Raw genomic sequence first — 25,950 nt, 5'->3', positions numbered from 1 at the left:
GGAAGTTCCTGGAGCATAGTGACACCCGTTTCACCAATAATAATAATAATAATAATAATAATAATAATAATAATAATTTTATCGTTGGGGGCCACCAAACATGAGGAACTGTATTAAAGGGTTGCAGCATTAGGAAGGTTGAGAACCACCGAGTTAGAGCATCCTGTGATGATGCAGAGGCCCCCAAATATAGTGATTTAAAATCCGGAGCTGGCCTTAGTGGCTCAACATTACTCGTGTTTGGACCCTGGTTTCTTTCTACCTAAGGCCATCCCAGGTCCCGAATGGGATCCCCGCATCTCTTCCTGATCTGATCTGCACGTTAAGTTAAAGCTGGCGGCACTGCGGCTAGCCTTCACTGACGCCCTCTAGCGCCGGAGCAAGGCAAATGGACAAAGGGGAAGAGGAATTCTTCATTTACTTTTGGTTTTTCTAGACATGCCTCCAACTCCCTATGTGGCTGAAGATGGCTTTGAACTCTTGACCCTCTAAATCGCCTGTTGAGTGCTGGGATCCCAGGAGTGTGCCACCCTGGCCTGAAGTTATTTTATTTTTAAGCAAGTGTTACAAATCACACCACTCTTCATTCGTGTGCCACTAGTGAATAGGAAAACTATGAAATGTGGTCCACTAGGATAAAAATATCAAACCAAAATGTATTAGCGTAATAATAGGGGTAAGAAATTTGGGGTGCAAGCAACCTTCAGCAACATCCTCGTTTTTATTTAATTCCTTAAGAGGAGCTCTTTAGTTTACATTGGGTCTTTGTTGCTTTCAACCAAAATCACCGCGACTCCTCCTTCAGGTCTCAGCTTTTGCTTTACTTTGGAAAGAGGCATCCAGGGAATAGTTGTTTTTGAAGTGAAGGCTCAGGGTGGAGTGGGAGCGAGGGGGAAGGAGGAAGATAGATTTGGTAGAGGAATTTTTACAGAGTTAAGAGACCACGGAGGGTTTCCCTTCCCGGAAGGTCTAAAGATTAAACTTCGAGGAGGATTGGAAATGGAAACGGGTTGAGAGACTTCTCCCCTCGAACGGCCAGAAAGTGAAGTTGTCTGCTGCAAGGACGGGAGGGAGGGAGCAGGGAGAAACTCAGAAAGGGTCTGCTGCAAGCCGATCTATGGTCGGAACTTTTCTCTCTCCCCTTACATGCCTTCCTAACCTCACCTTACTCTAAAACACTCTACAACTGTAAGGAACCCACGCCCACTCCCGTCTGCCCACTTGCTATCTTCCCTCCAACAACAGAGGAACCGAAAGCAGGGGTAGGCGAGGGCAGACTGACGTCCTAGGTGTCCTTCCTTCCAGTTAAGACCCCGCTGGTCACCTCTGCCGCTAGGGGTCGTGCTACACAGCCTTTAGGTGGCTCTCTTGTAAATGGCATCTCCCAAGAGATGCAGCCGGGACTTGGGGCCTGAGAAGCAACGCGATGCCCAGCAACGCGATCGGTGCTCTCCCTTCGCCTCTTGCGGCGTATAAATACAGCTACGGGCAAGACGACACAGGCCAATTTTCGAAGACTACGCACGGACTTGGAACAAAAAAAACGCCAGGCTCCGGCGGGAGAAGGCGGGCCCGGGTGACATCACGCGGCGTCGGCCCCGAGACCGCCCGGCGCTGGGCGTGTCTGAGCCGTTGTGACCCAAGGCTTCGCCCCGCCCCCGGTGACGTCACGCCAGACCGAAGCTCTAGTACCTCCGCGGCCGCGTTCCCGACCGCCGGGCGCGGTGGCGCACGCCTGTAGTCCCAGCTACTCGGGAGGCTGAGACAGGAGGATCGCTTGAGTCCAGGAGTTCTGGGCTGTAGTGCGCTATGCCGATCGGGTGTCCGCACTAAGTTCGGCATCAATATGGTGACCTCCCGGGAGCGGGGGACCACCAGGTTGCCTAAGGAGGGGTGAACCGGCCCAGGTCGGAAACGGAGCAGGTCAAAACTCCCGTGCTGATCAGTAGTGGGATCGCGCCTGTGAATAGCCACTGCACTCCAGCCTGGGCAACATAGCGAGACCCCGTCTCTTTTGAGTTCTACCACTGCGGGGTTTTTTTTGTTTGTTTTAAATGGCATTTCGCTCTCTAACGTTAAGAAAATTCGGATAAATTATCTTTATAGGTTTCAAAGAAATTGGCTTAACACGAAGTTTAAAAATATATACTGCCATTTTTTTTCTAACTTAAATCTCTGGCTTCCTCATTCCCATCCCACTCTTTCCCCCGTCTATTCACCGGTTTTCTATTTACTTTGGGGTTAAAATTTAACAGGTTCGCTCAAGATTTTCAGGGACTTGTAGCCTCTCACTACTGACTCCTACCGGAGGATAGTCAAAACATATCCCAAAACAGATGTTATTACCCAAGGAACCAGCAGGGGCTGCTAGTTGGTTTAAAAGGGCTGGAGAAAAACCGCCATCTGATAAAAAGTGCTTTCCCAAGCAGCTTACAACGCTGAGTTGCAGCTTAGTGGCGAGTGATAAATTTAGCTGTCTGTGTTCCCGCGTTCAGTCCTTAGCTGGAAATTTTCCTGTTATGTCTTCCGAGCTTTTTTTTTTTTTTTTTTAATGCATGCCTCTGCATCCATTTGTGATAAGTCTTATTGCAGATGAATACAGAATGACTTTTAAAAACTTGGACGCCATGCCTAAGGATGTAGCCCAAGGTAGTCCTAACTTAGAATGCATAAGGTCTGGCCTCTATCCTTATCACTGCAAAAGAACAGAAGGAATTTAAGTCATACATATTTACTAGATGGAAACAGCAGAGATGCCAAATATTAAAAACAACAACAATAAACGTACTGTCTCCCTACTACAAAAACAGAAACAAAACAATTTTGGTATATCTTATTCTGGTTTTTGTTTTTTGGTTTTTTTCCTCCTCTTCTAAATAGGTGCCTGAATTTGAGTCATAGCAGCTTAGCTGAGCCTGTAAGTACCACATCAGAGTAGCTAGCTTCCTTCTTAGCCCTGGAATTCTTACCCCCTTAGTCCTTTCTGAGACTTTTAGAAGAACTTCTCAGCTTTGTGGAACCTACGAGTGAGAGAGAGGTGGCATAATTCCTCTCTCCTCAAAAGGTGTCTGTATGCTAACATCTGGAAATGGCCATACAGACACTGGAGGGATAAAAAGATTTCATAGATTCCACTAACTTTGGGGTCATGAGGTAGAAAGGTTATTCTGATGGGGCCAAATATAATCCGAGGGTCCTTATGTGAAGACAAGAGTGCCAGAATTACGGAACGAGATAAACCTGGAAGCAGAGATCAGAGCCATTCAGGATCACTGAGGAAAGAATATGGCAACTTTGGGAACTGTGAGAGAAAATGCAGGGGATTTTCCTGAGACACCCCCCCACACACACACCACACACACACACAGAAGGGGGGGGGGATGCAGCTCTTCAGACCCCTTTGGGACCTCTGACCCTCAGAACGCTCAGAGAATAAACTCGTGTTATGGGGTGGAGAAAGCCTCAAGTGAGCATGGGTGGTTGACATAGGCACAGCCATGGGGAGGACTCCAAAGCCCCCCATTAACCCGTGGAGGAATGGCAGAGCCTTCCCCTAGGGCGAGGTTCAGAGGCATGGCAAAGTCTTCCTCTGGTCCAAGTATGGATGTTGGCAGTGTGTGCAGAAAATGTCCACCATAGCTTTTTCCCTCTATGTATTAACAGCCTGAAGACTACTCCTCTACAGAGACTGCTCCTACTGAGACGAGCTAAATCTGTCTCCTTGATCCAGCTGTAGACCGTAAACGCTGCCTCCTTGTTCAACTGTATACCCACCTCTCTGTTCAACTCTAGTTAATTAACATGCTGAGCTCAGGGCAGGGGCTGGCGTTTCTCCAGCAGAGAGCCCTGGCCATTTGATCCCAGCTTTCTGCCTGTGTGTCTGTCTTTTTCTTCATTCCCTTACTGCCCTAGTCAGACCCATCCCTGGATGCTGCACATGGACAAGGCCTTGCATTCTTTCCATCTCTACACTTGTGGCTGTTACAACAGTAACAGAAGCCGTTTACAGAGGGAGTAAAGCTTCATGGGTATGCAAAAAAAAAAAAAACAAACCAAACAAACAAACCACACACACAAACAAACAAACCCCTGAGAGCTGAAGAGATCCTTGTCTGTTGCTCTCTTCTGTAACATGCCTGTATTTTATTTTAAATATATTATGTTGGTCACTTTTTTTGTCAGTTCTTTCCCCCAGGCCTATGTCTCTGTGTTTTGGCCATACACTGAACCTTCTAATTGTATTTAGGACAGAAAAAAATGTTTTGATGCTCATTACAGAATGCTGTGATATGGATAGTGTTTGAGTGCTGGGATCTTGGTGACCAGCGAAGTGGTTTGGAAGTGACAGAATCTTTAATGGTTGGGGCTTAGATATTACCAGGTGGGTGGGCAGTTAGAACACTGGCGTCCCTGTTTCTCTGGAGAAAACAGTTTCACTCCCATGAAAGAAAACTGTCATAAAAAGCAGCCTGGCCAGGTGTGGTGGTGGTGCATACCTTTAATCTCAGTACTCAGGAGGCAGAGGCAAGAGGATCTCTGTGAGCTCCAGACCAGCCTGGTCTACATACAGAGCAAGTTCCAGGACAGCCTGAGCTACACAGAAAAACCCTGTCTCAAAAAACAAAACAAGAAAAGGAGGAGGAGGAAGATGAGGAGGAGAAGAAAAGAGCAGCAACAACAACAACAACAGCAGCAGCCTGGCCTCTTGAGTCCCTGCTGCGTCCTGTCTCACCATGTAACTGTCCCCTCCCTCGCACATGTGATGCAGCCTGACAGCCCTCGTTAAATTTGAAACAGACAAGACCACTGTATCTCAGATTTCTAGCTTTCAAAATTGTGAAGTAAGTAAACTATGTATCGTCTAACCTTTGGCATTTTGTTACAGCAACTGCAAACAGATCAAGACATTTGCCAACATTAAAGGCTTATGATCTGGGCATGGCAGTCTGTACCTGTATTTCCAAAACCAAGGAGACTCGGTGAGGGAGTCTGAGGCCACCCTGGGTTATATGGTGCGTTTAGACCAGCCTTGACAGTACGCTGTCTCAAAAAACTCCAAATAATAATTACAAAAATCCTTATGTATTTAGATACACTAATCTGACTCTTTTCTTGCTTTTGGTGTTTTGTTCTGCAGGGTCTCACCCATTGGTCATTTGAATGCTTATGATTTTTAACTTCTAAGTACACATATCACTGGTCTAAAGTTTGTCCGCTTTGCTAAGAGTGTTGGTAATTTCAGCTGAGGCAAGAGCATAGAGAATTCTAAGGGAGCCTGGACTACATGACAAGACCCTGTCTCAAAAACAACCACACACACACACACACACACACACACACACACACACACCACGCACACACATCCTTCCCTGTCCAAAACTAATAGATTTTTGTTCTTAGTTTTAAATTTGTTTATTACTAATACTAGAACTTAAAAAAAAATAGACTAATTAATTAGCATATATTTGGACCCGGAATAATTCATGAATCAGTAGCGCGCAGAACCAGAAGATCAGAGAACGCTGGGATGTGGGCGAGGAGTAATTCTCCTTCTCCCACAGGAACTCACGCTTTATTTTTATCTGACATCTTAGCTAAATTCTTGAATATTTGAGGTGGTAAGAATTTATGGAACTCGGGCTGTACAGCACACCCACCACATTCAAGCTGAATGCGAATCCTGCAGGACGCTGCAGAATCCTACTTCGGATCCTACTCATCCAAAGAGGAACCCCTCTCTAGGGACTCGTCCGGATGCGGAAATGCCAACAGTGCGGGTTTTCTCTGGGCTCAGAATCGCGTTCGGAAAGTGCCCTTGCTCTTCCACGCTGAGCGCCAGCGCCCTCCAGGGGAAACTCTCCTTGCACTGGCTTCAAAATTGTCACTGACCAGCAGTGCCGTTGTGGAGGTCGACTTGAAGCCCCAAACGCAAAGAGGCAGTGCTAATCCTGCCAATGTTCAAGGAAGGGACGCGGTTTCGAGAAGGTAGTTGGCCCTATTTCGAGTTTTTTTAATACAGTGGAAAAAAACAAAACAACAAAACCGAGCCGATCATGATTGAACCAAGAGTCCCAGTTCCATGACGCACTTTCGCTTCAAGAAATAGTGGGTCGTCTGGGCTGCCGTAGAGACGAGCCAAGCGCGCGTGCGCAGAAGCCAGGCGGCCGTGCGTCGGGTCAGCAGCCGGGAGGACTGCGGTGGCGACCCGGACCCGAGCCATGAAGAGCCGCTTCAGCACCGTTGATCTCCGCGCGGTGCTCGCGGAGCTGAATGCCAGGTACGGTGGTACCGGGTGTGCAGGCTCGCGCGAGGAGCGCAGGAAGCAGACGCCGGGCCCCCGGGTGGCCGCGAGGCGGGCCCGGGATCCCCGCGGCCGGCCCCGCGCCCCGGGGATTGGTGAGGCCTGGGGGGCCGACCTCCGGGGCCGGGGCCCTCGGGGGACCCCCGGGGACGTGTGCCCGCCTGCAGCCTGTCCCCAGCGCTGGTCCAGCGGGATCCTGCCGGGTCGATCTGATAAACACTGGAGGTGCCAGACGGATGGCCATGGCCCCGTACTGGCGGCCTGGCTTCTTCGGAACTCCCGTCCTTCCGTCCCAAAGAGGGGGACCCGTGCCATCCCCCCCCCCCCGCTGTAATTCGCAGTTTTGGACCTGGATGCTGAACTTGTCTTTTACTGTATGAGCTTTGTCATATTTTCGTGGGGCTCGGCTACTCCTCACTCGTAATAAATCAGTGAGATTAAGTTTTACTGTATTTCCCCCAAAGTCCTGGGCTGTTTCAGATGAAGGCAGTTATCTGGGGTTCCTGAGGCCAACAGACCATTTTTGTGCTTAAATATCCATAGGTAATTTGGATGATAACCTTAGCAGGGGGTCCTGATATCCTATTTTTCCTCAACCTTAATAAATGACGGAAAGTTTTGCTTCAAACAAGAACATGATTTTGTTATTTGTTTCTTTTTATCTTTGCAGCTTGCTAGGAATGAGAGTAAACAATGTTTATGATGTGGATAACAAGACATATCTTATTCGGCTTCAAAAGTAAGGATATTTTATAGACTTGCTTTTGGTAAATAAATGACATTCTTGTTGGTTTTTAACCTGCATTTTAGGTTTTTATTTTTCCAGAGAGTAAGCTTTGGCAATTCTCTAAAGAAAAATTTGATTTTCTCTTGAACAGACCTGATTTTAAAGCTACGTTGTTACTTGAATCTGGTATACGTATTCACACAACAGAATTTGAGTGGCCAAAGAACATGATGCCATCTAGTTTTGCCATGAAGGTAAATTTTAAGTTTGAAGCTAATTTTTACAACTACATTTATGTATTTGTTTGTGTGTAAGTATGTGTACGTAGGTGGAAACAACAGACAGGCACAAGTTGGGGCTCTCAAGTGAATGGCAGGACAACTTGCGGGGAGTCAGTTCTCCTGGTATACGGTGAGGGGAGGGGGGTAAGATCCAACTCAGATCCTCAGAGCTGGTATTCTTTTTCTGTCCCACCTGCCAGCTCCCAAATAACCACATGGAGACTTCTTACAATGAAAGCTCAGCTGATAGCTTAGGTTTGTTCTTAACTAGCTCTTATAACTTAAATTAACCCATATTTTTATTAATCTATGTTCGAACATGTGGCTTTTACCTCTATCCTATTTATGTGTCCCACTCATTTCGAGGCTCTCTGGCTTCTACATCCTTCTTCCCAGCATTCTCTCTGCCCTGAAAATCCTGCCTAGCTATTGGCTGTTTAGCTTTTATTTAAACCAGTCACAGTGACATATCTTCACACAGTGTGTTCTGGCCTGGAACTTGCTCTGTTTTGATGTTGTTTTCAAGACAGGGTTTCTCTGTGTAGCCCTGGCTGTGTAGACCAGGCTGGCCTCAAACTTAGAGATCCATCTGCCTCACCTCCCCTGCCTCCCGAGTGCTGGAACTAAAGGCATGTGGCACCATTCCCAGCTTGAAATTTGCTATATAGACCAGATTGGCTTCAAATTTAGAATGCTCTTTCTTTCTGTGCTAGGATTACAGGAGTTTGCCATCATGTGTCACTCTAAAAAAATTCTTGAGCTGGGTTTGGTGGTAACCCCAATGTTCAAGGGGCTGAAGTAGGATGGTTAGTCTGGGCTACTGGGTGACATTTTGCCACAAAAAAACAAAACAGAAAACAATAACAAACTCTTGGCAGCCTGATGAGTTAAGTATGTTTGTGTACTTAAATGATAAGTTTTTTTTTTTTTTTTCCAAAAGAGCAGAAGGTATTTTAGACAAATAAAGAGCTATTGGTATAGGACATAAAAAGGGTAATGCCTAGTGCATGGTAAGTCAGTGGTTGCCCTGGTTCTCATCATTATTCTAAAAATTAGAATACAAGACAACCATTTCAGTTACAAGTTATTAGAATAAAGGCTTAAGGATTTTCCCGCTCATGAGGGCCTGGCAGGATGACTCAATGGACAGAAGCTACCAGCCTATTGACCTGAGTTTGATCCCTGGAAAGTGGAAGAGAACTCATTCGTGCAAGTTATTTACTGACCTCCACATGCACACTGTGGCATGCATGTGTTACCATACATACCCCAAATAAATAAATAGGTAAAATTTTTTTCTTCAGATGATCATTTGTAAGCTTTTGTTTTATGACAATTCTGTTTTATTTACCATTTAAGTATTCTCAGTGGCATAAAAATAATTTTCATAAACTAGTACCAGGTAGTTAGGAATTTACATTTACTACATAAATGCTTTTTTTCTTCTGTTTCTTGCTAGTGTCGAAAACATTTGAAGAGTCGGAGATTAGTCAGTGCAAAACAGCTTGGTGTGGATAGAATTGTGGATTTCCAATTTGGAAGTGATGAAGCTGCTTATCATTTAATCATTGAGCTCTATGATAGGGTAAGTTAACTTGAGAGGAGTAAAGGAATAGAGCAATGTGTCTTTGTTTTTCACTCCTTTCATTCAGTGTTATGTTTAAGGTGTTCGTCATGTTCAGCACTATCGTTATAATTGATGATATTAAGAGTTATTTTAGCCGGGCGGTGGTGGCGCACGCCTTTAATCCCAGCACTCGGGAGGCAGAGCCAGGCGGATCGCTGTGAGTTCGAGGCCAGCCTGGGCTACAGAGCTAGTTCAGGACAGGCTCCAAAGCTACAGAGAAACCCTGTCTCGGGAAAAAAAAAAAAAAGAAAGAAAGAAAGAAAACAACAACAACAAAAAAGAGTTATTTTAATTCTACATCTTTGCTAATAGTCTTTTTTTTCAAGGCTGGGTTTCTTTGTGTAGCTCTGGCTGGCCTCAAACTCCCAGAAATCCACCTACTTCTACCTCCTGAGTGCTGGGATTACACACACACACACACACACACACACACACACACACACACACACTTTTTTAAACTTGGACATAACACCAAGTTCTTTTGTATTGTACACTTAGTTTTTACTAATGTTTTATAATATTTGTTAAACAGTGATACATAATGTTAATTGAATTGTAGGCTGTCTTCATTCATGGTTTTTCTGTTCCAGTGTATCATTGATTTTAGGGAGTTTCCATTTGAAGGATCTGAGCAAGGAGGTATGCATACTGTCTAGGTTCTAGAAATCCAATAAGTGATGAATTAGTGGTGAATACTAAGAATTTATGTTTGAGAGTGTGCGCTTGGAAAATCTGTTTCGTCATTGTGGTATTTGTGAGAGGGAGTTCTTAAGAATATATTTTAAAGATTGCTCTTTCCTTTCTGTGGACCAGAATTTGACCTCCTAGCTTTCTTTTTTTAAAAGATTTATTTACTTACTATGTATACAGTGTTCTGCCTGCATGCCAGAAGAGGGCGCCAGATCTCATTGCAGATGGTTCTGAGCCACCATGTAGTTGCTGGCAGTTGAACTCAGGACCTCTGGAAGAACAGACAGTGCTCTTAACAGCTGAGCCATCTTTCCAGTCCCCTCCTAGCTTTCATGTCTGGAATTTTGAGGATTAGTGCTTCTAGGGTTGATTAGACTGTGTGTAAAGAGGATCACTGCAATTTAAGACCAACTTAAGAATTTGAGAAATACAAATTTATGATAAATTTGGGCTGTTGAGATGGCTTAGGAGCTAAAAATGCGTGCCATGAAGCCTGAAGACCTGAGTTCATTCCCTGGAACCTGTATAAAGATGGAAGGAGAGAACCAACTCCACAGACCTGTCTTGTGACATTCACACACAGTGTGACACATTCATATGCCATCTCCACAACACACACAGCATGTGTGTGTGTGTGTGTGTGTGTGTGTGTGTGTGTGTGTGTGTGTGTATGCATATATACACACAAAAATACTAAAGATTCAAAACTTTTTAAAGTTATGATACATTTAGTGGGAGCAGTTCTGAGAAAAGTAACATAAGATCAGAAAGTAGTGTAGGAGGGGAGGGATTATTTAATTTGTTTTTTTAATTTTGTAAAAAAAGATTTTCAGTATTGGGGCAATGGTGGCACCTTTAATTCCAGCATTTGGGAGACAGAGGCAGGCAGATATCTGAGTTCAAGGCCAGCCTGGTCTACAGAGTGAGTTTCAGGCAGCCAGGGCTACCCAGAGAAACTCTGTCTTAAAAATAAAAACAAAAACCTCTGTCTGGTTGCTCTAGAGGGCAAAAGGTCAAAAGAAGGTGCTGAATTCCATGGAACTGGAGTTACAAGTGGTCATTAGCCACCCTGTAGAGACTCGGAATTGAACCCTGGTCCTCTGGGAGAGTAACAAGGTCTCTAAACTGCTGAGCCATCTCTCCAGCTCCCTAATTTTTTTAAATGAATCTTACAAGAAGATCTATTTTTTCATTCTTAATTATGTGTATTTGTGGGCATGCACGAATGCATTTGAATGCAAATGCTCAGAGAGGCCAAAAAATATCCTCAGATTCCCCTGGGACTAGAGTAAGAGGCAGTGGTGGGCTGCCTGCTGTGGGTGCTCTAAATGAACTCAGGTCCTGTGTAGTAGCAGTGTGCACTCTTAATAATCACTGAGCAATTTCCCCAGCCTGCTTTTTTTTTTTTTTCTTTTCTTTTTTTAACTCTTCAAAATAGGGCTCCCTATGTATCCTAGACTGGCCTGGAATCTGGAATCTTCCTGCCTCAGCCTTCTGAATGTTGTGATTATAGTTGTGCCCCATCTATACCACACTGTTGTCCTTTATCAGACATACTATGCTATTTCATACTTCCATGCGTTTGCATTTCATGTTCTCTTGACCTGAATTTTTTTGAAACTTGGAACTTTTGTTGTTGGTTTGTGAGACAGACTCAACTCTGACCTCAAACTTGCTATGTAGCCAAGAATTACCTTGAACTCCTGAATCTCCAACCTTCTGAGTGCTGGGATTGTAGGCATATGCCATTCATGCTTGGCTTTGGCACACTTATTAAAGGCACACAACTGTTAGGTTTTCACAGTTAGTACTATAGGTAGCTTGTGCAGTAAGCAGACAAAGAATGTAAAGTTGCTCTAGGTTCTTTGCTCTAGGTTACTCTAGGTTGCTTCCAACTTGGAGTCCTTAGAATTCATTTCACAGCCTGTTGGCTGTGGTCAGTGCAAGGAGTCCTACGTAGACGGCCTGCTGGTTTTTGATTTGCAGCTTCACTTCGGTAGCTGTACATAGGTCTTCTGAGACATCTTTTTCAGTTTTTAAGATGCTTCAAGACTGATTTGTAAAAGCATTAAATTATATTTTATTCTATTGCAGGGGAACATTGTTCTTACAGATTATGAGTACCTAATTTTAAATATTCTAAGGTTTCGAACTGATGAAGCAGATGATGTTAAGTTTGCTGTTCGTGAACACTATCCCATTGATCATGCCAGAGCTGCTGAACCTTTGCTGACTTTAGAAAGGTAAGTGTTTATACAATCATCATATTGTATTAAAAGGTAAACTAGGTTAGATTTCAGAAAAAAATTGAATTAAAAATGTTCAATTGTATAACACTGAATTGTATAAACATGCGTATGAGCAAGTACATTTTATTCGTGGGTAGCAGATGTCTTCTCTCTCTCCCTCCCCATTTTGGTGCCTGTCCTGGAGTTCACTATATAGACCAGGCTGGCCTGGAACTCACAGAGATCCGCCTGGCTCTGCCTCCTGAGTGCTGGGATTAAAGGCGTGCACCACCACTGCCCAGTGCCGTTTGTGTTTCTTAGTGCTTCTGATTTCTTGGCAAAGTAAGGTGCTGACTTCACTGTTCTGTGAGAAGACAGATACATTAGGCAGGCAGAGTGTAGTGTGGGTAGTTCTGATTTATTTAGGAAAAGTGAAAGGATAAGGTGATGATTAATTACAGCTTCTCTGACTGTCAGGCTTTGCTACCTAGAAGGCCACTTGATGTTCTTCAAGCTCAGTGTTCATCAGAATCAGTGGGAGGGTTTGCTGAGCTGTAAACTGCTCCACCTTTGCCATTACAGTAGATCTAAGGGGGGCTCTTTTTGGTTTTTTGAGACAGGGTTTCTCTGTAGTTTTGGTGCCTGTGCTAGATCTCGCTCTTTAGACCAGTCTGGCCTCAAACTCACAGAGATCCGCTTGCCTCTGCCTCCCGAGTGCTGAGATTAAAGGCGTGTGCCACCACCACTGCCCGGCTCCAAGGGGTACATTTTTAACAGGTTCTCTAGTTTGGGGGCTACATCGAGCAACGGAATTCTTAAAGAGTTCTTAGCAAATCTTTAATTAGGTGTAACTGTTGCAGGTGTTCAGATATGGCATGTAGGTTTACAAACAAGATGTAAATTTTATATAGAAATGCATCTTTCATGTCACATTGATGATAAGCAATTCATGACTTTGTTGAAAAATACTGATTTCTTATAGAAAACCTGGATTTAAGTCTCAGGTTAACATTCAGGAACCTTCTAATTGTGAATAAATTGTGAGAGTGTGTATGTATGTGTTGATACAGAGTCTTCCTGTGTAGCCTAGTCTGGCCTTGAACTCAGGGTGTTCCATCTACCTCTGACTCAAGATTATAATCATATATCACCATACCCAGCTACGGCTAAAAAAATTCCTTTTAAAGTGAGTGTGTGTGCACATGTGTGTGCGCCCATATATGTGCGTGCGTGCGTGCGTGCGTGCGTGCGTGCGTGCGTGCGTGTGTGTGTGTGTGTGTGTGTGTGTGGTGCGCTCTACAGAGACTAGAAGAGGGCATCAGAGTCCCTGGAGCTGGAATTACAGATGGTTGTGATCTACCAGTTGTGGGTGGTCCTCTGCAAGAGCAAGTGTTCTTAACCTCTGAGCCATCTCTAGCTCCATGGATAAATTACTTTTAGGACTAGTTTTTCATATCTACAAGAATAATTTCAGACTCTTGTAAAGAAAGATTAAATAAATTGATGTAGCTGAAGGTAATATGAATGTGAATAATGCTATAAAGTTTATTAAGTATAAGATGATGAAAAATGTGCCAATTTTGTCCACAGATTGACTGAAGTCATAGCTAGTGTTCCTAAGGGTGAACTGCTGAAGAGAGTTCTTAACCCATTACTTCGTGAGTACTCCTGCATTTCGCAGTAAGATGTTTGTGTGGCAACACTTTCACGGATATATTGAAATTTTTCCCTTTCAAAAAATTGAGCAAGGGGCTGGAAAGACACTTAAATTCAGTTCACAGCACATGACCAATGGTTCATAACCGCCTGTAACTCCAGCTCCATGGGATCTGATACCCTCTTCTGGCCTTCATGGGTACACACACACACACACACACACACACACACACACACACACACACACACACACACACGAGGCATACATTTACATAACACACACATAAATAAAAATAAAGTATTATTTTTTTTTGAACAAGAAGTTAAAAGGGATCTTTTGAGTACTTATGGTTTTATTCTCAAAAAAAGAAGTTTTTGTTTGTTTGGCAGTGCTGGACACTGAGCCCAGGGCTTTATGATGATGAGCAGCCGTCTCCCACTAAGCTTCATTGTCCTGAAAGATGGGGATTTTTGTATTGGTTCGATCTTATTTAAAACAATACAGGTGGAGCTGGTTATAGCTCAGTTAATAGATGTCTGCTTAGCATTCACAAAGCCCTGGGCTCAACCCCCTAGCATTATGTCAAGTGGCCTGATGGTCCACACCTACAATCCCAGTACCCTTGGGAGGCAGGAGGATCAGAGGTTTGAGGTCATCCCCTGACTTTGCAGTCAGCTCAAGGCCAGCTTGGGATAAATGGATGAGTAGCCCTTTTCTCAAAAATAAACGCAGTGGCTGGAGAGATGGCTTAGTTGTGAAGAGTGCGTGCTGTTCATAAGGATCTAGTTCAGTACCCACAACCAGTTCTAGGGTTTCCGACGCTGTTCTGGCCTCCATGAGCTCTTGTTTGCCCGTGATGCAAGTAAACCCACATACACACACAATACACATAAATAACACATCTTTTTTTTTTGTTTGTTTGTTTGTTTTTTTTGTTTTTCGAGACAGGGTTTCTCTGTGCATTTTTGCGCCTTTCCTGGAACTCACTTGGTAGACCAGGCTGGCCTCGAACTCACAGAGATCTGCCTGCCTCTGCCTCCCGAGTGCTGGGACTAAAGGCGTGTGCGCCACCACTGCCCGGCAATAACACATCTTTTTAAAAAATAAAAGTGGGGCTGGAGAGATGGCTCAGAGGTTAAGAGCACTGACTGCTCTTCCAGAGGTCCTGAGTTCAATTCCCAGCAACCACATGGTGGCTCACAACCATCTGTAATGAAATCTGGCACCCTCTCCTGTATAATAAATAAATCTTTAAAAAATAAATAAATAAATAATAAAAGTGGTCAGGTGATGGTGGCGCACGCCTTTAATCCCAGCATTTGGGAGACAGAGCCAAGCAGGTCTCTGTGAGTTCAAGGCCAGCCTGGTCTACAGAGCAAGGTTCAGGACAGGCACAAAAACTACACAGAGAAATCCTGTCTTGAAAAAAACCAATAAATAAATAAATAAAAGTGATACAGAATATGTTATCAGTACCTCAGTATTGTAGAATACAGAGCATTTCCTTTTTTTTTTCAAAGAACTCTTTTGTTTAAAAACCACTTAGCTTAGTTGTTTGTATTTATATTTATTTTTTAAAATTTATTTATTTATTTGTTTATTTATTTATTATGTATGCAACATTCTGCCTCCATGTATGCCTACACACCAGAAGGGGCACCAGATCTCATTACCATGTAGGTGCTGGGAAATTAATTCTATCTTACTATACTAGCTGTGATCTAGAGTACAATGCTAAGTAGCTGTGGTAAAAATTAATAGCTTTACCGTTTACCTCATCTGAAAGAGAATATATTTAGTGTTTTATTAGTAAGTATGGTATTAGCAGTAGGTTTTTTTTTTTTATAGGTATCCATTGACAAATGGAAATGGTTCCTTTATTGAGTGTTTTCTAATAGGAATCGGTGGTGGAATTTTCAGATGGTTTTCTGCATCTCACTGATATATGGTTGTTCTATGAATATGTTCTGTGAATATGGTTTATCTTATTAGCCAGTTGTTTTGTTTGTTTTAATTTAAATATTTATTTTTTTCTGAGTTTGATATTGGTTGAATCCTCCTTCTTACACCAAGCTATATCCTGGGCTCTTTCTTTTTATTTTAGTTTTTTAATTTAGTGTTTTGCTTGCATGTGTGCGTGCGCGCGTGCCTGCCTTCCTGCCTGTGTGTATGTGCCTGATGCCCAGGGAGTCAGAAGAGAGCGCTGGATCCCCTGGAAGTGGACTTAAAGATGGTTATAAACTACCAGGTGGGTTCTGGGAACTACCAGAGTGTGCCCAGGTTCTCTGAAAGAGCAGTAAGTGCTCTCTTAACCACTAAGCCATCTCTGTCTAGCCTCTTACCCACCCGTTTTTAAATATTTGACATATCTTTACTGTGTAGTACAAGCTGGATTCCAACTTGAGATCTTGCTGTTTTCAGCCTCTTGGGATGGAAAGCATGTTCGAACATGCCCAACATTTTTTTTTTAAATCTGGTACCTAATAAAAACTGTGTATATTATTAGGGCAACAAGATTTTAGTATATATGTGCAGTGTTTGTGTTATCTTCAGTCACCCTGCTGTGCAGTGATATCCACGACCTTGTACTCTAACTCTGGTCTAACTCAGTACGCACTGACCAGCCTTTCTCTAACCTGTCATGCCTGTTCCTGTCAACCACTCTCTGTTTCTGAAACGTAATATTTTTAGATTTTACATACTGTGAAATAATGTCTTGCCTGTGTTTCTATACCTAGCTTATTTCATTTAACATAATAATATGCAGTTCCATTCTTGTTATTGCAAATGACAAAATGACAGGATTTCATTCTTTTTAATATCCAAATAATATTGAAGTCTTCCTTCCTTCCTTCCTTCCTTTCTCTCTTTCTTTCTTTCCTTATCTTTTTCTTTTCTTTTCTTTCTTTTTTTTTTTTTTTTTTTTTTTTGGTATTTGAGACAGAATCTCTCTATGTAGCCCTGGCTATCTTGTGTAACTCACTTTGTAGGGTGATACCTCATTATTGTTTTGGTTTGCATTTTGTGGATAATTAGTGATCTTGTACAACTGTATTTTATTTTATTTTATTTTATTTATGTGTATTGGTGTGTGGGTATGTGAATATGTGTGCCATTGCCTATAGAGCTCAGAGAGGCATCAGATCCTCCTGGAACTAGAGTTAGGTCCAGTTGTGAGTTACCTGATGTAGGTGCTGGGAATCACACTTGAGTTTAACTGCTGAACTGTCTCTCCAACCTGTGTAGAACATGTTTTCCATAACTTTTGGCCATTTGTGTATCTTTTGAAAAATGTCTTAAGTATTGCACATTTGTTAATTGTAATATTTTAGTTGATTTTTGTAAACCAAATCAACCTTTGAAATACAATGACAAATCCCTCCTGGTCATGGTTTATAATTTTCCTTATGATTTCTTTGTGGTATTAAGGGTCAAGCCCAGGGGTTTTTGTTTGTTTGTTTGTTTGTTTGTTTAATGTGCTAAGCAAGTGCTCTGCCACTGAACTACATTTCTAGCTAATCTTATATGTGTGTTGCTTAATGCCACTAAATACCTGTAACATGCACGAATTCTCTACTTGCTGGAATTTCAGGCTCCTCTCTTTACTTCAGGTCTTAATTCTACTACCATTTGAAAAGAAGTAAAATTACTTTCCCTGGCTATTTATATTGAGTAGAGTATTCATACTGAGCTATAAATTTTTTGAAATTTATTTAAGTTTATCTTATGTGCATTGGTGTGAAAGTGTCAGATCCCCTGGAACTGGAGTTATAGACAGTTGTGAGCTGCCATGTGGGTGCTGGGAATTGAGCCTGGGTTCTCTGGAAGAGCAGCCAGTGCTCTTAATCATTGAGCCATCTCTCCAGCCCCTTGAGCTAGCTATAAATTCATACTGTGTTTTAAATGTGAAGTCCTAAAGGAAAATAATAACAACAATACTCTTTACTTTTGTAGCCTATGGACCAGCTCTTATTGAGCACTGTCTTATAGAAAATGGATTCTCTGGCAATGTCAAAGTGGATGAAAAACTTGAAAGCAAAGGTATGTGTGTGTGTCTGCATGGTCCAGATTTTGTACATTTTCACTTCTTTTCTTTTCCCTTTGATCCTTTTTCTTTGAAGTTTTGTGGTACTGGAAATTAAACCTAAGAACCTACAAGTCCTAGACAAATGTACTGCTGATAAACACCTCATTTATTTTCTTTTTTCCGACTTAATTTTTTTGAAAATAAGCTTTCTCCGACATTGTAGTGCAGTATCATCTTGAGCACTGAGTCTTCCTGCCTCCGCCTCCTGGATGCTGAGATCACATGTGTGTGCTAGCACATCTAGCCCTTCCTTCTTTCTTTCTTTTCCTTCCTGTTTTTTTCTTGTTTTTTTTTTTTGTTTTTTTTTGTTTGTTGGTTTGTTTTGTTTGACTTTTCAAAACAAGGTTGCTCTGTGTAGCTTTGGAACCTGTCCTGGAACTTGCTTTGTAGACCAGGCTGGCCTTGAACTCAGAGACCTACCTGGCTCTGCCTCCCGAGTGCTGGGATTAAAGGTGTGTGCCACCACTGCCCAGCCTTTTCCTCCCTTTTCAGTGTGTAGGAATGTTTTGCTTCCTTGTGTATCTGTTTACTACATGCTTGCCTGCTGCTCTGGAAGGCCAGAAGAAGGTGTCAGATCCCTTGGGACTGGAGTAAGAACCCATGTGAGCCACCATGGTGGATGCCAGGAATTGAATTTGTGTCATCTAGAAGAATAGCCAGTGCTCTTACCTGCTGAGTCATCTCTCCAGCCTTTGGCCCTTGTTTCTTTACTAGGAATAACTTAACTTTTTAAAGTTAGAAGTGAATGCATAACTCTAGACTTAGAAAACTTTGGTCTGGGATTGGTAAGATGGCTCACCAGGTAAAGAACTTGGTGTCAAGCCTGAGGATCTTAAGTTTGAGCTCCAGGATCCACATGTTGGAAGGAAAGAACCAGGTCCAGCTTTTTTTTTTTTTGTGATATATATTTTTTATTTTACAATATCATTCAGTTCTACATATCAGCCATGGGTTCCCCTATTCTCCCCCCTCCCACGCCCTCCCCTTACCCCCAGCCCACCCTCCATTCCCACCTCCTCCAGGACAAGTCCTCCCCCGAGGACTGTGATCAACTTGGTAGACTCAGTCCAGGGAGGTCCAGTCCCTTCCTCACAGACTAAGCCAAGTGTCCCTGCATAAGTTCCAGGTTTCAGACAGCCAACTCATGCAATGAGCACAGGACTTGGTCCCACTGCCTAGATGCCTCCCAAACTGATCAAGCCAATCAACTGTCTCACCTATTCAGAGGGCCTGATCCAGCTGGGAGCCCCTCAGCCTTTGGTTCATAGTTCATGTGTTTCCATTCATTTGGCTATTTTTTTTTTTCAATAATTGAGTAAAACTGAAATTTATTATATGCCACAGTCATCCTAGGGACCTCCATGCTATATATATATAGCCTCTATGGTTCTATGGGTTGTGGTCTGATTGTTCTTTATTTTATATCTAGAATCCACCAATGAGTGAGTACATACCATTACTGTCTTTCTGGGTTTGGGTTACCTCACTCAGGATGATTTTTTCTAGTTCCATCCATTTGCCTGCAAATTTCATGCTTTCATTGTTTTTCTCTGCTGAGTAGTACTCCATTGTGTATATGGACCACATTTTTTTCATCCATTCTTCCGTTGATGGGCATCTAGGTTGTTTCCAGGTTCTAGCTATTACAAATAGTGCTGCTATGAACATAGCTGAGCATGTATCTTTATGGTATAAATCAGCATTCCTTGGGTAGATGCCCAAGAGTGGGATGGCTGGGTCTTGAGGTAGTTCGATTCCTAATTTTCTGAGAAACCGCCATACTGATTTCCACAGTGGTTGTACAAGTTTACATTCCCACCAACAGTGGAGGAGTGTTCCCTTTGCTCCACATCCTCTCCAACATTGGTTGTCATTGGTGTTTTTGATCGTAGCCATTCTAACAGGTGTAAGGTGGTATCTCAGAGTCATTTTGATTTGCATTTCTCTGATGATTAAGGATGTTGAGCATTTCTTTAAATGTCTTTCAGCCATTTGTAGTTCTTGTTTTGTGAATTCTCTGTTTAGCTCTTTAGCCCATTTTTTAATTGGACTGTTCAGTGCTTTGATGTCTAGTTTCTTGAGTTCTTTATATATTGTGGAGATCAATCCTCTGTCAGATGTGGGGTTGGTGAAGATCTTTTCCCAATCTGTTGGCTGTCTTTTTGTCTTATTGACTGTGTCTTTTGCCCTGCAAAAGCTTCTCAGTTTCGAGAGGTCCCATTTATTAATGGTTGTGCTCAGGGTCTGTGCTGTCGGTGTTTTATTTAGGAAATGGTCTCCGGTGCCAATGCGTTCAAGAGTGCTTCCTATTTTCTTTTCTATTAAGTTTAGTGTAACTGGATTTATGTTCAGGTCTTTGATCCACTTGGACTTGAGTTTTGTGCATGGTGACAGATATGGATCTATTTGTAATCTTTTACATATTGAGTTCCAGTTATGCCAGCACCATTTGTTGAAGATACTTTCTTTTTTCCATTGTATAGTTTTGGCTCCTTTGTCAAAAACCAGGTGTTCATATGTGCATGGATTAATGTCAGGGTCTTCAATTCGATTCCATTGGTCCGTATGTCGGTTTTTATACCAGTACCAAGCTGTTTTTATTACTATAGCTCTATAGTAGAGTTTGAGGTCCGGGATGGTGATGCCTCCAAGGGTTGCTTTATCGTATAGGATTCTTTTAGCTATCCTGGGTCTTTTGTTTTTCCATATAAAGTTGAGTATTTTTCTTTCCAAGTCTGTGAAGAATTGTGTTGGGATTTTGATGGGGATTGCATTGAATCTGTAGATTGCTTTTGGTAAGATTGCCATTTTTACCATGTTAATCCTACCTATCCATGAGCATGGGAGATCCTTCCATTTTCTGATATCTTCTTCAATTTCTTTCTTTAGGGATTTAAAGTTCTTATCAAAAAGGTCTTTCACTTGTTTAGTTAGTGTTATCCCAAGGTATTTTATATTATTTGTGGCTATTGTAAAGGGTGATGTTTCTCTGACTTCTTTCTCAGCCCTTTTATCATTTGTGTATAGGAGGGCTACTGATTTTTTTGAGTTGATCTTGTATCCTGCCACTTTACTGAAGGAGTTTATCAGCTGTAGAAGTTCCCTGGTAGAGTTTTTGGGGTCACTTATGTATACTATCATATCATCTGCAAATAGTGAAAGTTTGACTTCTTCCTTGCCAATTTGTATCCCTTTGATCTCCTTTTGTTGTCTTATTGCTCTAGCTAGAACTTCTAGTACTATATTGAATAGATATGGGGAGAGTGGACAGCCTTGTCTTGTTCCTGAATTTAGTGGTATCGCTTTGAGTTTCTCTCCATTTAATTTGATGTTTGCTGTTGGCTTGCTATAAATTGCTTTTATTATGTTTAGAAATGTTCCTTGTATTCCTAATCTTTCTAAGACCTTTATCATGAAGCGGTGTTGGATTTTGTCAAAGGCTTTTTCAGCATCTAAGGAGATGATCATGTGGTTTTTTTCTTTCAGTTTGTTTATATGGTGTATTACATTGACTGATTTCCGTATGTTGAACCATCCTTGCATCCCTGGGATGAATCCTACTTGGTCGTGATGGATGATTGTTTTGATGTATTCTTGGATTCGGTTTGCCAATATTTTGTTGAGTATTTTTGCATCAATGTTCATGAGGGAGATTGGTCTGTAGTTCTCTTTCTTTGTTGCATCTTTGTGTGGTTTGGGTATGAGGGTAATTGTAGCCTCATAAAAAGAGTTTGGTAGTGTTCCTTCTGTTTCTATTGTGTGGAACACTTTGAAGAGTATTGGTATTAGTTCTTCTTTGAAAGTCTGGTAGAATTCTGCACTGAAACCATCTGGTCCTGGGCTTTTTTTGGTTGGGAGACTTTTGGTGACTGTTTCTATTTCTTTAGGGGTTATTGGTCTATTTAAATGGTTTATCTGGTCTTGATTTAATTTTGGTATGTGGTATTTATCCAGAAAATTGTCCATTTCTTCCTGGTTTTCCATTTTTGTGGAGTACAGGTTTTTGAAGTATGATCTGATGATTCTCTAGATTTCCTCATTGTCTGTTGTTATGTCTCCCTTTTCATTTCTGATTTTGTGAATTTGGGTGCTCTCTCTTTGCCTTTTGGTTAATTTGGCTAGTGGTTTGTCTATCTTGTTGATTTTTTTCAAAGAACCAACTCTTTGTTTCATTGATTTTTTTGTATTGTTCTCTTGTTTTCTATTTTGTTGATTTCAGCCCTCAATTTGATTATTTCCTGGCGTCTGTTTCTCCTGGGTGAGTTTGTTTCTTTTTGTTCTAGAGCTTTCAGTTGTGCTGTTAATTCATTGGTATGGGATTGCTCCATCTTCTTTATGTGTGCATTTAGAGCTATGAATTTTCCTCTTAGCACTGCTTTCATAGTGTTCCATAAGTTTGGGTATGTTGTACTTTCATTTTCATTGAATTCTAGGAACTCTTTAATTTCTGTTTTTATTTCTTCCTTGACCCATTGATGTTTCAGGTGGGCATTATTCAGTTTCCATGAGTTTGTGGGTTTTCTATAATTTTTGTTGTTATTGAGTTCTAACTTTAAGGCATGGTGGTCTGATAAGATACAGGAGGTTATTCCAATTTTTTTGTATCTGTTGAGATTTGTTTTGTGTCCAAGCATGTGGTCAATTTTTGAGAAGGTTCCATGGGGTGCTGAGAAGTAGGTATATTCTTTTGTGTTAGGATGGAATATTCTGTAGATATCTATTAGGTCCATTTGAGTCATAACATCTGTTAGGTCCTTTATTTCTTTGTTAAGTTTCAGTCTGGTAGATCTATCTTTTGGTGAGAGTGGTGTGTTAAAATCTCCCACTACTAATGTGTGGGGTTTGATGTACGTTTTAAACTTTAGTAGTGTTTCTTTTATGAATGTGGGTGCTTTTGTATTTGGAGCATAAATGTTTAGAATCGAGACTTCATCTTGGTGGATTTTTCCCGTGATGAATATGTAATGTCCATCCTGGTCTCTTTTGATTGATTTTAGTTTGAAGTCTATTTTATTAGATATTAGATAGCTACACCAGCTTGTTTCTTAGGTCCATTTGCTTGGAAAACCTTTTCCCAGCCCTTTACTCGGAGGTAGTGTCTGTCTTTGGAGTTAAGGTGTGTTTCTTGTATGCAGCATATGGATGGGTCCTGTTTTCTTATCCATTCTGTTAGCCTGTGTCTTTTTATAGGTGAGTTGAGACCATTGATATTGATGGATATTAATGACCAGTGATTGTTAATTCCTGTTATTTTTTTGGTTGTGTTGTGTTGTCCTTCTGTGGTGTATGTTGGTGTAGGATTATCTATTGCTTGATTTTTCATGGATGTGTTTAACTTCTTTGGGTTGAATTTTCCCTTCTAGTGCTTTCTGTAGGGCTGGGTTTGTGGACAGGTATTGATTAAATCTGGTTTTATCCTGGAATATTTTGTTTACTCCGCCTATGGTGATTGAGAGTTTTGCTGGGTATAATAGTCTGGGTTGGCATCCGTGGTCTCTTAGTGTCTGCATGAGGTTTGTCCATGATCTTCTAGCTTTCATAGTCTCTATTGAGTAGTCTGGTGTTATTCTGATGGGTTTGCCTTTATATGTTACTTGGTCCTTTTCCTTTGCAGCTCTTAATATTTTTTCTTTATTCTGTGTGTTTAGTGTTTTGATTATTTTGTGGCGAGGGGACTTTTTTTTTTGGATCCAGCCTATTCGGTGTTCTGTAAGCTTCTTGTATCTTTATAGGTATTTCTTTCTTTAGGTTAGGAAAGTTTTCTTCTATGATTTTGTTGAATATATTTTCTGTGCCTTTGAGTTGGTATTCTTCTCCTTCTTCTATCCCTATTATTCTTAGGTTTGGTCTTTTCATGGTGTCCCAAATTTCCTGGACATTTTGTGTTACGACTTTTTTGTCTTTAGTATTTTCTTTGACTGACGAATCTATTTTCTCTATCGTGTCTTCAGCGTCAGAGATTCTCTGTTCCATCTCTTGCAATCGGTTGGTTATGCTTGTTTCTGTAGTTCCTGTTCATTTAGTCAGGATTTCTATTTCCAGCATTCCCTCAGCATGTGTTTTCTTTATTGTCTCAAATTCATTTTTCAGATCTTGGAATGTTTCTTTCATCTGTTTAATTGCCTTTTCTTGGCTTGATTTGATTTCTTCCCATTTTTTGTTCGTTTTTTCTTCCATTTCTTTAAGGGAGTTTTTTATTTCCTCTTTAATGGAGTTTTTCATTTCCTCTTTAAGGGAAGTTTTTATTTCCTCTTTAAGGGAAGTTTTTATTTCCTCTTTAAGGAAAGTTTTTATTTCCTCTTTAAGGTAGTTTTTCATTTCCTCTTTAAGGAAAGTTTTTATTTCCTCATTGAGGGAATGTTTTATTTCTTCTTTAAGGGCCTCTATCATCTTCTTAAAGTCATTTTTAGGGTTGATTTCTTCTGTTTCTTCTGTCATGGTATGTTTAGGTCTTGCAGGTGTAGAATCACTAGGTTCTGATGTTGCCATATAGGTCTTTATGTTGTTGCCTGTATTTTTGCACTGGCGTCTACTCATCTCTTCCTCTGTGCGGTGCAGGTGGTGTCTGTGTCTGAGAGTGCCTCTCTTGTTCTAATTTTTAGTCTTGGTTTAGTAGTGGTTCTTGGTTAAATTGGTGCTATTGGGCTATTTCTTCAGGGGCAGCTGATTTCGATCGGTGAATTATATACTTATGATTCTGGTGATCTGGTTTGGTGTCTGGGTAGCGCCTTCTTCTGTGTTTCCAGGTCACGTTTTGTTCATTTGTCAACTCCTCAGCTGATCTTGTTTCTTCAGACTTTAAACTGTAGGCATCTGAATCCTCTCCCAGATGGGTTTCAGCTGAGCAGGGTAGTCTCACTAACACCTCCAAGTTGTTGGGTTTCACCGGATCAGCAGTTGGGCCCTGGGTTGTCCTCAGAAGGAGTGTTCAGATTCGTTCTGTTTCTGACCCACGGAGATGGCTTCTTCCCCAGATGTTGGGGTTAAGGGCGTCCCTGTTCCAAGCTGTGTCTGCTTGTCTCCGTCCCTGGGCCTGTCTACCTCTGCGGTCCGCCGCCGGGCCTGTATGTCCCTGTCAGCTGCCGCTGGGTCTGTCTGCCTCTGGGGGCCACCACCGGGCCTGAATGTCTCTGCCGGCTGCAGCCGGGACTGAATGTCCCTGTTGGCCGCTGCCACCGGGCCCGTTTACCTCAGTGGGCCGCCGCTGGGCCCGTCTACCTCTGTGGGCTGCCGCTGGGCCTGAATGTCTCTGCTGGCTGCCGCCGGGTCTGAATATCCCTGTCGGCTGCCGCCGCTGGGCCCGTCTACCTCCATGGGCCGCTGCCACAGGCCTACCTGCGTCTGCTTGTCTCCGCCGCCGGGCCTGTCTACCTCTGTGGGCTGCCGCTGGGCCTGAATGTCTCTGCCGGCTGCCGCTGGGCCTGAATGTCCCTGTCGGCCGCTGCCGCCGGGCCCGTTTACCTCAGCGGGCCGCCGCTGGGCTTGTCTACCTCTGTGGGCCGCCGCTGGGCCTGAATGTGTCTGCCGGCTGCCGCAGGGTCTGAATATCCCTGTCGGCTGCCACCGCTGGGCCCGTCTACCTCCACGGGCCGCCGCCACAGGCCTACCTGCGTCTGCTTGTCTCCGCCGCCGGGCCTGTCTACCCCCAGGTCCAGCTTTTTATTTGTCCTCTGACCTCTACATTTGGGCCCTACCTCGTCCCTATTCATACATACATATATATGTAAATATATAAAGATAAATAATGGTAGTTCATGCCTGTAATCTCAATGCTAAGAGTGGATTTTGGTGAGTTTGAGGACAATCTAGGCAATATAGTGAGTCCCTGTCTCAAAAAAAAAATAATTTTTTTTTTTTTTTAATTAAAAAGTGAAAATAGCCGGGCACTGGTGGCGCATGCCTTTAATCCCAGCACTCGGGAGGCAGAGGCAGGCGGATCTCTGTGAGTTCGAGGCCAGCCTGGGCTACCAAGTGATTTCCAGGAAAGGCACAAAGCTACACAGAGAAACCCTGTCTCGAAAAACCAAAAAGAGCAACAAAAAACAATAAACAAAAATTTGATCAGAGTATCCTACACATATGGCTTTCCTCCATTCCTCCTCCAGTGTGAACATTTATTCCTATTAATAAGCACTTTAGTCTTTTTTACCTCCCTTCATGCCTTTGAACTTTAGAAGGTTTTTTCTTTTCATACCCTCTAGTTTTTGCACTGACTGCTGAGCTGGGGATGGGAGCCATCTTGATTAGTTGGATCACTAGCCTTCTGACTGAACGCGCAGGGTGCATCTAGAAATAGCGTCCGTCATGCATTTGGATTTCTGCAGTCCTGTAAAGTGGCTGCATGATGAAACC

At 42.4% G+C, this 25,950-nt stretch overlaps 1 protein-coding gene across 2 annotated transcripts in view; it reads left to right on the top strand.

The window, feature by feature from the left end:
* Positions 1-6,133: 6,133 nt before the first annotated feature.
* The window catches only part of Nemf (nuclear export mediator factor), a 63,103-nt gene continuing 43,286 nt past the window's right edge, over positions 6,134-25,950 (top strand). The window contains exons 1-7 of one of the 2 annotated variants that reach the window (XM_028858790.2): positions 6,134-6,277; positions 6,972-7,040; positions 7,180-7,282; positions 8,769-8,894; positions 11,721-11,869; positions 13,445-13,512; positions 17,466-17,552. In XM_028858790.2, the coding sequence (XP_028714623.1) occupies positions 6,219-6,277; positions 6,972-7,040; positions 7,180-7,282; positions 8,769-8,894; positions 11,721-11,869; positions 13,445-13,512; positions 17,466-17,552 (661 nt within the window). In that variant the 5' untranslated portion in view covers positions 6,134-6,218. Of the gene's footprint in view, positions 6,278-6,971; positions 7,041-7,179; positions 7,283-8,768; positions 8,895-11,720; positions 11,870-13,444; positions 13,513-15,663; positions 15,760-17,465; positions 17,553-25,950 lie in introns of those variants that run through there. The other variant, XM_037210582.1, reaches the window with a different exon arrangement.

Source organism: Peromyscus leucopus, chromosome 14 (assembly GCF_004664715.2).
Source record: "Peromyscus leucopus breed LL Stock chromosome 14, UCI_PerLeu_2.1, whole genome shotgun sequence".
Classification (NCBI taxonomy): Eukaryota; Metazoa; Chordata; class Mammalia; order Rodentia; family Cricetidae; genus Peromyscus; species Peromyscus leucopus.
This window is presented reverse-complemented; position numbering and strand designations above follow the sequence as displayed.